Genomic DNA, 13478 nt, shown 5'->3' on the forward strand with positions numbered 1-13478 from the left:
AGAGTAGCCGGCCTCCTACTCCGTCATTTCCGGTAGTGTCCTCAGTACCAGTGGAACAACGGCTGTTTCCGGCGAGAATGAGTCTTCCACCATCAGGTATGAGCCATTGGTGAGTAATGAGAATGAGTGAGTGAGTGAGTGTGTGTGTGTGTGTGTGTGGGGGTGTGTGAGTAACAGAATAAGTTCTCAGTCGAATGTCGTGAGCCATGAAGGCTAGGACTTGTTCAGGCGGCCGTTGACGGCAAGTTACGACAAGGATTCGCCTGCCCGCTCCCGAGGACCCGAGAGAAAGAAAAGATTCCCCGGGGTCCGAAGGGAATGAGGACGTCACTGCATTCTCATTGCGTTCGGAGGACTCGCGCCCGTCAGTCAGTCAGGTCGACGAGATTCGTACAAGTTGATTTTCCTCATTGATTGTCCCTCCTCACTCGGCGATTTGTATATCCCGCGGTTATCTTGACCTGACCACTCTCTATCTCTCTCTCACACTCTCTCTCTCTCTCTTTTCTCTCTCTCTCTCGGCAGTTGAGATTATCTTGAAGATAAGAGAAAGAAGAAAAAGTGATCGAAATATCAGTTCTGTGAATTGGTCTCTGAAATTGAAATTGTTTTTATTGTCGCTAATATTCGTATAAAAAGTTTGAAATTCGATATTAAACATTTTTTTTTCTTTTGTATGATCTGAATAGTGGAAGTCGAAAGTGATCTGAAAATTAAATAGGAGAGATCGAGACTTGTTGTTATTGTCTGAAATCACTGCCAGTGTTCTCGACAAGAGGAATATTATCATCGAGGAATATCATCATCGTCATCACCTGTCACTCGACCTACCGGGGAGACTCGACTTAGACAAAGTGAATCAAGTGGGCGCGCGTCGAACCTCTCATCCCGAGCGCCCATCTTCACCTGCCTTACCTTTGCCGCCACCTCGCCCGCCCGGCTCCCCCGTCCGATGCGTGGGCGGCAGCGCTCGGTGCACGTGCACTCAGAAGCCAACACGTGCTACTGCTATTATCGTCTTTGTCCTACCTGAGGCAGACGGCGAGTGAGACCGCCGGAGGAGGACCCCCCCTGTCCAGCAAACAGTCGCGCTTCCCTCCCACGGATATCAGGATGACCGTCGCAGTCGCCACTACTCTGGCTGACTTATCATTCTCGGTGACCTCACAGCTGATCATGGATGACGCCCCCGACGCCCCCATGGACGACCCGCCTCCTCCCTCTACCACCTCCTTCTCCTTCTCCTCTTCCTCTTCCTCCTCCTCCTCCTCCTCCTCCCCGCAATTCCTCCCTCACCTCACATACACCAGCGCCCCGCCTCAGGAGTTCTGCATTCAGACCACACAGCACCACCACGATGCTTTCACCTCACTCTCACTCCACCACCCTCCGAGCACGACTTCGGAGGAGAATCCTCCTCTTCTCCTGCCGCCGCCGCCCCTCGCACTCCAGGAGTCGGAGAAGTCGGCGCTGGCGGCGGCGGCGGCCGAGTTCTACCACTCGGGGTCTCTGGTGGACCCCGGGGCGTGGGAAGGGGTGGTGTCACCTGACACCGCCAATGTTCCCCAGCAGTCCCTGAGTCTGTACAGTTCCCCCGGGATCGCCACCCCGTCGCCCAGACCCACCCGCACGCCCGAGACGTCCCACATCGACCCTCCCCCCCCCGTCCTCGTCCCCCACACCGAGGCCCTCCACACCGTCAACGTCACCCTGGGGGACCTGTGTCTGGCGTCGGCACAGACCTACCAGGCGCCGCCCGAGTACACCCAGGCCTTCCAAGATTTCGTCTACCCCGTCACTCAGGTTTCGGACGCCCCCCAGCAAGCTTCGCCGCTCTTCCAGCTGCCGCCCCCTCCTGCTGCTGTTCCTGTTCCCTCAGACCCGTCGGCGGCAGAGGTCGCCGCCGATTGGTCGAGCATCGGCGGTGCGACGGTCGGGCTAGAGTGTTGGAGCAGGGAGCACCTGCAGCAAGTGTGCTCCGACCTCTCCATCCCGAACCAGGCCGTCACCTGCTCCTGGGTTCCTCCCCAGCCGAGGGACGCCAGCACCATCGTCTGGCCCTCGCAGCCGCCCGTCCTCTCGCCCGTAGTACCTGAAACTCTCAGCCCCGCCAGCCAGGAAGTGGCTCAGGTCGAAGGGGCCACGACAGTCCCCCTCCAGAGTCGCCGTCGCCGTTCCGCCTCGCGCTCGCCGCTCAGCACTTCTTCTTCGGGAGCCGCGGCGACGATCACCATCGGAGCCCTGAGCCCTACTCAGCAGAGGTCGGACCTGCTCCTGCCTCGGTCGCCTCTCACGGGCACCGCCCCTGCGGGAGCGTCCTTCCCTGCCGCAGACGAAAGCCGCGCCCTGAGACGCAGGCGCTGGCAGCGCCAGCAGAATCCTCGACTCCACCTCCTCCAGCAGCAGGAGAGACGAGAGGAGGAGGAGGAGGAGGAGGAGGTAGCGGCGGCGGTGGCGGAGGAGGAAGGGGACCAATACCCGTTAGAAAAGGGCGATGAAGGGAGAGCAGCGCGGTGGGGGCGTGGTGAGTGGAAGAGATGGTCGTTGGAGCAATCGTGCTTCACACACAGTGAGGTGGGGATAGAGTATCCTATGGACAGTGCGGCGGGATCAGGGCGGCCATTAGAATCCGGGGAGCGAAGTTCCCCCCCGAAAGGAAAGTCCCACACGTCGTTCCCCAGCCCCAGAGGGCCGTCGGAGCTACTACTGCTGCAGCAGCAGCAGCGTCAGGAGTCATCGCCTCCTCACGAGACCTCTCGAGATGACGGCGGAGGAGGAGGAGGAGGAGGAGGAAGAGGAGGAGGAGGGGATGACGCTAGCGCCGACGATGCAGAAGCAGAAGAAGAAGAAGAAGAAGAAGCGAGCAGAGTCTGCGTCCCGCCAGGTGAGTCACTCGATTTTGAACTGCTAGATGCTTCTTCTTCTTCTTGCGAAGCGCTGCGCGCGCAGTTTGTTTTCCTTTAACGTAATTGCAACGCGCCATTCAAACCTCATTTTTTTTTCTCCCCGCCGACGTCCAGCGCTTAAACGTTCGCAAAAGTTTAAAAATGAATGATGTCATGGGAGGAGGAGGAGGAGGAGGAGGAGGAGGAGGAGGAGGAGGAGGAGGAGGAGGGGGAACTTTCCTCAAAAGTGAAATGTGCTTTAGTGTTGCTTGTGCATGCGTGTGTGTATGCAATTTTTTTTTTCTTCTACCAAGCCACTGAGTTAATGTGCGTGTGAGTGTATGTGTATGTGTGTGTGTGTGTGTATTCATGTGCGTGTATGTGTAGTAAAGTAGCGAGTTACGGAGCCGTTTTTTTGTTTTCTTTTTTTTACTTATCTAAGATGGAGAAGCCTGCTTCTGCTAGCTGCTTCTGGTAGAGGCCCCGCCCACAGCAGTTTCCCTGATTCTGAAGAAGTAGGTCGCCGCCCGTCAGATTTCGATCTTATCGCGACAGCTTATCATTTCTCCGTATGAATTTGGAGTGTGGCCTTATGCATCGCGCGCAAAAAAAAAAAAAAAAAAAAAAAGCAGAAGAAGAAGAAGAAGAAGTTCGTCTCATAATGTGGAAAAAGGGGGTTAGGTACTTCCTGCATGCACCAGCGGATATGGTGTGGTCGATCTTTGAAACCGTTGGTCCGCCTTCTGAGAATCGTTCCTCGCAGGCTGCAGCAGAAGGAACAGAGAGAGAGAGAGAGAGAGAGAGAGAGAGAGAGAAAGAGAGAGAGAGAGAGAGATGGAGAGATGAAGGGAGTTTTCAATGGAGTACTTAATGGCCTCTCTCTCTCTCTCCCTCTCTCACTCTCTCTCTCTCTTTCTCTCCGTCTTTCGTTTTTTATCTGTCACTATACATAGGCAGGTATAAAATTTATAATATATAAATATATATATATATATATATATATATATGCGTGTGTGCGTGCGTGTGTGTGTGCATGCTTGCATGCATGACCATCCGTACAAGCACGGCGAAATTACAGCAAGATCTCTTGTTATATCTCTCATGAGACGGTAATCATTCTTCCCAGGAGGAGACAAAACTACCAAACCACGTAATTAGATAGTCGTTAGTTAGATGGTAATTAGTCACTGTAATCCAGCCAATTACAAACTACAAAAGAAGAAGAGCCTTTCTGTCCGACAGCAGCAGACAGCAGAAGACAGCAGAAGACAGAAAGACGCAGCAGAAGACAGGAGAGAGGGAGACAGCACAGAGGCGAGGTGAATAACGCATCCGTCAAATAATACGGTTCCAGGAACGGGAACCGAATTCTATAAGCGAGCGAGGGGCCCCCGAAAGGTCATGGTGGGGCACCGTAAGGGCGCCTCCGCCTCTTCCTCCTCCTCCTCCTCCTCCTCCTCCTCCTCCTCCTCCGCCTCCGCCAGGCTTTCCTCAAGAGCCATCATGACCTTCTGTTACCTGCAATTTCTTAGCGGACTGATTTACTGATTGGCTGACTCACTGACTGATTGACTGACTGACTGCCTAATTGACTGATTCACTCACTCACTGATTGGCAGATTGATTGGCTGACTGACTCATTGACTGACTGACTGGTTGATTGACTGATTGACTCACTGACTCACTCACTGACTGACTCAGTGACTGACTGACTTAATGACTGAATCAATGACTGAATCTGATTGACTCACTGACTGATTTTCTGATATACTCAAAGACTGACTTAATGATTGACTCACTGACTGATTTTCTGATTGACTCACAGACTGATTTAATGATTGACTCAAAGACTGATTTTGTGATTGACTCACTGACTGATTTTCTGATTGACTCACTGACTGACATAATGATTGATTCAAAGACTGACTTAATGATTGATTCGGACTGACTCAACGATTGATTCAGACTGATTTTCTGATTGACTCAAAGACTGACTTAATGATTGATTCAGAGACTGATTGACTCAAAGACTGGCTTTCTAATTGACCCAAAGACTGATTTTCTAACTGACTCAAAGACTGACTTAATGATCGACTCAAAGACTGATTTTCTGATTGACTCAAAGACTGACTTTGTAACTGACTCAAAGACTGATTTTCTGATTGACTCAAAGGCTGACTTTCTAATTGACTCAAAGACTGACGAAATGATTGACCCACTGACTGACTGACTGATTGACTGATTGACTGACACTTGCAGCGGCCCATCAAAATTGTTCAAAAGAAAGTTCTAGGTTTTACTGCCTCTCCGTTTCGGCAGAAAAAGTAAAAGCAGCCGACGTGTCGGGCGTCGGTCGGGTATACTGTAGGTCGATCGGGTCGGCCCGAACGCGATGCCGATAAAAAAATATAAGCCGATTTCTAATATGCAATTGCTGTTATTGGTGGTTAGCCTGTGTCTAATCATACGTATATTTTTAATGTATGTATATATATATATATGTATATATATATATATATACATATTGTATATACATATATATATACATGTATGCGATTGTGTTTGTATGTGTATGCGTGTATGTGCAGTACAAAATTCCAGAACTTCGAACTTTCAAATCAATAACATACCGATAATTGTATTATCAAAATTCCAGTTATATGTTTTTATTTTTAACTTTGTTCGAAATTTTTTAATGGATGGGGATAATTTGAAATTATTATTGGCATTAGCTAAGCGATATATATTAATTTATTTAGCACCAAAAAATAGTTTTAAAGTATTTTTTTTTTTTTTTTGCATCAATTAATGAAAAGGCGTTTGGATATTGTAAATGACCCATGAGATATATTATTGCTGCTGTTAAAATTCTCGTAGGCATAATAATAATAATAATAATAATAATAATAATAATAATAATAATAATAATAATAATAATAATAATAGGAAAAAATCGATGATGATAATGATAATATAATTATTATTATTATTATTATTATTATTATTATTATTATTATTATTATTATTATTATCGTTATTATTCTTTTATTATTATTATTATCATTATTTGACAATAATATTGAAAAAGTATAACTGTATTATTCTCATTATTAATGGCTCGTTTTATAGGTGAACCATTATTATTATTATTATTATTATTATTATTATTATTATTATTATTTCTTGTACCTCTGAAAGCTCTGATACCACAACTGTCTATTCTGAAAAATTTACAAACTGCTTTAAAGTTATATTTTTCATTCCACAAAAACAATAATATCATATCAAAACGCTTGAAAAAGGGGTATTTAATATTTAACATCAACAATAATGATATTATTTATGACAATAATGTCACTAATGAGGAAAAATGCCATAATAATGTATATGAGCGATTGTATTTTTAAAAAAACCCAAAAAAAGGTATTAAAAAAAATTTGTATTTTTTATTTTTTGTTTTTTGTATTTTCGAAAAATATAATTGCTCATACACGTTATTGTGGCTTTTTACGTATTGTTTCCGGTCACGTTATAATGATGCACCATGGATAATAATGTCACTGTGTATCATTATTGTAATCAATACTCTAAAAGGAAAAATACACTCTTGCTGTAATACAGAACCTAATTACTTCTATATTTCATATTTGCTGTTAGTGATAACTGGGAATATTTAAAGCAATATTCTGTAATTGTAATATTTCATAAGTTTGAAATAATAATAATAATAATAATAATAATAATAATAATAATAATAATAATAATAATAATAATAATAATTATTATTATTATTATTATTATTATTATTATTATTATTATTATTATAAACAATTAATAATAATAATAATAATAATACTAATAATAATAATAATAATAATAATAATAATAATAATTTTGGGAAGAAGAATGGTAGTTTGTATTCTGTCTTATTGTAATAATAATGATAGTAATAATAATGATAATACTATTAATTATTATTATTATTATTATTATTATATTATTATTATTATTATTATTATTATTATTATTATTTGTTGTAGATTATATTTTCTTTTATTTGTTGTCTATATTTTGTAAGAAAAATATGGAAATTATTTCCAACAATAACACAATTTTTTTGACTTCACAATTACTGAGTACATGCTACCCATGACATATTATATATGTATACATATATGTGTGTGTATACATATATATATGCATATATGTGTGTATGTACGTATGCCTGTGTGTAGATCAATGAAAGCAAGCTATACATACACAACTTTTTCATACATTCTTAATTATACTAATTTCCTTCGCAGAACCAAAATATAGTCTGGTATAACAGTATCAATTATTCAAAAAAAAAAAAAAAACTACAAACATCAATAAGTATTTTAGTAAATATAAATGAAATGTGGGAATCAGGACATAACGTAAAAAAAATAAACAAAAACTAAAACAATTTGAATTTCCTTAGAAGCATGATTGCGCAATCTGAACGCATTTAAACACTAGGAAATTGTCATCACTGGGTTCTGACTTGTTCAGAATTGTTTAGTTTTATGTACATTTAGTTACTTGTTGTTTAGAATACCGTTATACAATGTTGTGTTGCTTTATTATTATTATTATTATTATTATTATTATTATTATTATTATTATTATTATTATTATTATTATTATTATTATTATTATTATTATTATTATTATTATTATTATTATTATTATTATAGAATACTGTTACACCATTATTATTATTATTATTATTATTATTATAGAATACTGTTACACCATATTATGTTTCCCTTATTATTATTATTATTATTATAGAATATTAAAATTATTATTATTATTATTATTATTATTATTATTATTATTATTGATTATTGTTGTTGATGTTGTTGTTATTATTGTTGTTACAGAATACTGTTAGACAAAATTAGGTTACTTCATTATTATTATTATTATTATTATTATTATTATTATTATTATTATTATTATTATTATTATTATTATTACAGAACACTGTTAGACATATTAAGTTATCATTATTATTATTATTATTATTATTATTATTATTATTATTATTATTATTATTATCACAGAATACTGTTAAACAATATTGTTACATTATTATTATTATTATTATTATTATTATTATTATTATTATTATTATTATTATTATTAATTATTATTATTACAGAATACTGTTAGACAATATTAAGTTATTATTATTATTATTATTATTATTATTATTATTATTATTATTATTATTATTATTATTATTATTATTATCACAGAATACTGTTAAACAATATTAAGTTACATTATTATTATTATTATTATTATTATTATTATTATTATTATTATTATTATTACAGAATACTGTTAGACAATATTAAGTTACTTTATTATTATTATTATTATTATTATTATTATTATTATTATTATTATTATTATTAGTAGTTAGTTATTATTACAGAATACTGTTAGACAATATTAAGTTACTTTATTATTATTATTATTATTGTTATTTTATAAAAATTATTATTATTATTATTATTATTATTATTTCATTACAGAAACTGTTAGACAATAACCCAGGCCAGGTTAAAGTTAACCTTTTAACTTTTTTTATAAAATTAACAAGAATACCATTGAATATTATTATTATTATTATTATATCCTCATATCAATAGTGAAGAAAGACCATTACTACTGATAATAATTCTTATAATTCAATAAGCAAGTTTTATTAATAAACACGACTTTATGACTGGTTGCTAATTTGTTAACATTTCTGTACTAATGGAACAAACACAGTTCTAAATCTTTAATAATGTTTGTTTTATAACAGTTTGTTGTGTAATTTTAATATGATAAGAACACTTAGACAATATTATGTTGTACTTTATTATTATTATTATTTTTTTTTTTTTAATTTTATTATTATCATCATCATCATTTTCAATCGGTGTAATCACCATTGTTGATAATAAGTTATAATGATTGTAGATAAAAAAGTTTTATTGTTAATGTAAGATTTTAAGACTGGATGCAAATTTCTTAACATTCAGTACTCTGGGACAAACACAGTTCTAAAGCTTCGTGAATGTTTGTTTTATACACGAGTTTGTAAAGTGTAATTTCTAATATGATAAGTAGTTATTGCAATAGTATGTTGTAGGTGGTATGCAATTATTTTTTTTTTTGTAATTTATATTAACATGAAATGCATCATATTTTCCCTCAGTTCAAGGGATTGTTCTGAAATTTATAATGATTGTAGATAAAAGGTTGTACAGCATTTTAAGATTATTGTAAGATTACTGTCGTATAATCTATATATATATATATATATATATATATATATATATATATATATATATATATATATATATATATATATATATATATAGTCTCACAACAATAATCTTACATTAACATACAACCTTTTTTATCTACAATCATTATAACTTTCAGAACAATCCCTTAACCGAGAGAAAATATGATGCATTTCATGTAAATATAAATTACAAAAAAAAAATATAAAATAATTGCGTAAGACCTACAATATACTATTGCAATAACTACTTATCATATTAGAAATTACATATATATATATATATATATATATATATATATATATATATATATATATATATATATATATATATATATATATATATATATATATACTCACATACATCCATCATTCCTACAAACACTGCATAACGCTTTAAGCGTTTAGCAGTTGCTTCAATAACGCTTCAATAACTGGACCGTTCTTCCCGACACGCTTTTCCTTCCCCAAAAAGGAAATGCTAGGGAGATAGTCCTCTATATGTCATCTCTGACCAATTTCCGATGAAGGTGCTGGTATGTCAACAAAGAAGATATATTCGTGACAAATCGAACGCGATCATTTGACGATTCTGTCAAAATAAGAAAAATAATAATAATAATAATAATAATAATAATAATAATAATAATAATAATAATAATAATCATAAAATTAGAATAACTTAGTATGGCTTAACAGTATTCTATAATAATAATAATAATAATAATAATAATAATAATAATAATAATAATAATAATAATAATAACAATGTGGTTTAACAGTATATTCTATAATAATAATAATAATAATAATAATAATAATAATAATAATAATAATAATAATAAAAGTAACATAATGTCGTTTAACAGTATATTCTACAATAATAATAATAATAATAATAATAATAATAATAATAATAATAATAATAATAATAATAATAATAATAAGAAGAAGAAGAAGAAGAAGAAGAAGAAGAAGAAGAAGAAGAAGAAGAAGAAGAAGAAGAAGAATAAAGTAACATAACACTGTATAACGGTATCCTAAACATTAATTAATTAAAAGTACATAAAATTAAACAGCTATGAAGACAATACTGTGCTTATATATGAATTAATAAACATAATTCATATTCACATACTCCGGAAAAGAAAAATAATGCCATTTCTGCTAATCTGCATGGTTTGAAAGTCGTCAAATAATGAGGGCGTGAGGCTTGCAACCCGATTCCCTGCACCGATATAAAAATACCAAATAATCAGGGCATGAGGCTTGCAGCCACATTCCCTGCACCGATATAAAAAAAAAAAGAGAAACGATATATATTTCTCCTGGCATATAAAAGATTTATCTTCATAACCAAAAGATTATCTATTTTGATATCCAGAAATTTATGCATTCACTTATTTACTTATTCATTTTCGAAAGAATCAGGTTGATTCGGTATCACAAATTTAACAAGAGACACTTGACTGTTTGAAATAGTTTGTTCATTAAATGCAACCTCCCCCCACCCCCGTCCTCGTCCCCGGCTCCTGTCTCCCATCCCCTACACACCCCCTTGCCGAAGTGTTTGGGCATAGTTGCAAACATGGTTCTTGTTAGTCCTTAGGCTTAGAGAAATATTAGGATGTAATTGCCAAATTATTATTATTATCTAATCTTTATTATTATTATTATTATTATTATTATTATTATTATTATTATTATTATTATTATTATTCGAGAGATAAACCCCTATTCAATATGGAACAAGCCCACCACAGGGGCCACTGACTTGAAATTCAGGCTTCCAAAGAATAGGCGTTTATTTGATATGAATTACAGGCTTAGAAAAATATCAGTGCATAATTACAAGTTATATAATTAGGATTTTGTAATTATACTTTTATAATTACAAATTATATCTTTTTTCTTTAAATTCTCTATGGATTTAGAAATATCAGGTAATGATTTCGAATAAATTGTTAGTTTAGTTCTCTCTCTCTCTCTCTCTCTCTCTCTCTCTCTCTCTCTCTCTCTCTCTCTCTCTCTCTCTCTCTCTCTCTCTTTCTATGGTTTTAGAAATATCAGGCAATAATCTCAAAATTATTAATTTTGTCCTGACGGCAAGACAAGAGTATTAGGGCATCAGTGATTTTCTCTCTCTCTCTCTCTCTCTCTCTCTCTCTCTCTCTCTATGGTTTTAGAAATATCAGGCAATAATCTCAAAATTATTAATTTTGTCCTCACGGCAAGACAAAAGTATTGGGGCATCAGAGATTCTCTCTCTCTCTCTCTCTCTCTCTCTCTCTCTCTCTCTCTCTCTCTCTCTCTCTCATGCTGCTCAGAGCTCAGAAAGAGAGAGAGACATCCAGAGAAAAAGAAAAAGAGAGAGAGAGAGAGATGTGAGAGAAAGAGAGAGAGAGAGAACTGGAGTGCACCTGGAGGTACTTCTACCACGAATCATCGAGCAATTTCCTTCCGCCGAATGTTGGTCGCCGAGAAAAAAAAACACTGTAATAAAAACTCTTAGTCTCGATAAATCCTTGGGCGGATTCCCACCAAAATTTAAGGACTTATTCTTGATAAATGACAGATCTTTTGTCAAAAGTTCCTTGAGAATCTGTCAAGACATATTTGACTTATATTAGTGACAAAAGACAAGAAGCGGCGCCGTATTATGACCTAACCTTTTGCTCGAGTTAATGACTTAAAGGAATTTCTTGTCGGTTATTATCAAAACCACTAAGATATTTTCGGTAATTTTTTTTTTACTTCATTATTTTATTCTTCTGCATTTACTAAGAAAGGAGGAATCTCGAGGAAGAGTGTTAGATTCAGAGAATAATGACGTTCATTAAAGAAATACATGTGTCTGATTCAATTTCTTTCGTTTATATGCAATTCGGTGAATTCTGAGACTAGTCCGTAAATTAAGAAAATTAAAATTCAAACCTCATTTCATTGAACAGCTAAGAACTCCTCCTCTATTTTAAATATTCATCATTGCTAATTAAAATAAATTATGTAAATTTGTCGTATTTTTATAAACAGTAACACCAAAAAAGCTGACGTTATAACTGTAATCTGCGTTCCGAGTGTCCGAAGTTCAACTCTTTCTGCCTTAGATTAAGCCGGCCTTATACCAGCACGGGCTCTTGCTCCGGGGGAACTGAAGTTTAGTTGTGCTAGATAATGAAAAAAGCATATAAAGTAATTCTTCAATTTAATTTGTCTTTCGAGCGTCCGAAGTTCAACTCTTTCTGCCTTAGATTAAGCTGGCCTCATGCCAGCACGGGCTCTTACTCCGGGGAGACTGAAGTTTAGTTGTGTTAGACAAGAAAAAAAAGTACATAAAGTCAATCTTAAAAATGAGGGAGTTATGTTCAACATTTAGCTGCTGTGAGGAATCGGATATCACAGTAATATTCAAACACAATTATTTTGTAAGTATAGAACCTATTCCTAGATTTTTAGTTTTCTGTAAAAGAACTATTGTGCCGGCTTTGTCTGTCCGTTCGCACTTTATTCTGTCCGCACTTTTTTCCGTCTGCACTTTTTCTTCTTAAAAACTTCTGAGGATAGAGGGCTGCAAATGGGTATGTTGATCATTCACCCTCCAATCATCAAACATACCAAATTGCTGCCCTCTAACCTCAGTAGTTTTTATTTTATTTAAGGTTAAAGTTAGCCACAATCCTGCTTCTGGCAACGATATAGGATAGGCCACCAACGGGCCGTGGTTAAAGTTTCATGGGTCGCGGCTCATACAGCATTATACCGAGACCACCGAAAGATAGATCTGTTTTCGGTGGCTTTGAATATACGCTGTACAGAAAACTCGATTGCGCCGAAGAAACTTCGGCGCATTTTTTACTTGTTACTATAAGAAAACAATTGATTACTCGCAATAAAATCATCTAGATAATTTGAGACGCTTGAAAGCTGTCAATAATAATAATTAACGAGTTGTGTTTTTGTAGGAATGTTCACTTCTTGTTGTCGATGAAAGAGATTTCAAAATTTTCCTTAATCGGAGAGACGAAATATGATTCCTTACAGTGTGTCTGGGTCATTTGTCATTGCCGAAACTTTATATTTAGGTTTCCTGAAACATGGGACTATAATGAGTTGATTCCTTACAATTTTGTGGTCTTGGAAGTGACGACTTTGTGGTTTTAGAAAGTGAAAACTCTGTAGTCCTAAAGTGGCAACTTTGTGGTCTTACAGGCAACAACATTGTGGTCTTCAAAGTGACAACCCTGTGGTCCTAAAAGTAACAACTT

General features: G+C 36.2%; 1 protein-coding gene across 1 annotated transcript in view; it reads left to right on the forward strand.

Annotated features, from left to right (window-relative positions):
• Positions 1–340: 340 nt before the first annotated feature.
• LOC136840013 (uncharacterized) overlaps positions 341–13478 on the forward strand; it is a 96083-nt gene continuing 82945 nt past the window's right edge. The window contains exon 1 of the mRNA XM_067106296.1: positions 341–2884. Within this exon, the coding sequence (XP_066962397.1) occupies positions 1114–2884 (1771 nt within the window). The 5' untranslated portion in view covers positions 341–1113. The remainder of the gene's footprint in view (positions 2885–13478) is intronic.

This window comes from Macrobrachium rosenbergii, chromosome 7, assembly GCF_040412425.1.
Source record: "Macrobrachium rosenbergii isolate ZJJX-2024 chromosome 7, ASM4041242v1, whole genome shotgun sequence".
In the NCBI taxonomy this organism is placed as follows: Eukaryota; Metazoa; Arthropoda; class Malacostraca; order Decapoda; family Palaemonidae; genus Macrobrachium; species Macrobrachium rosenbergii.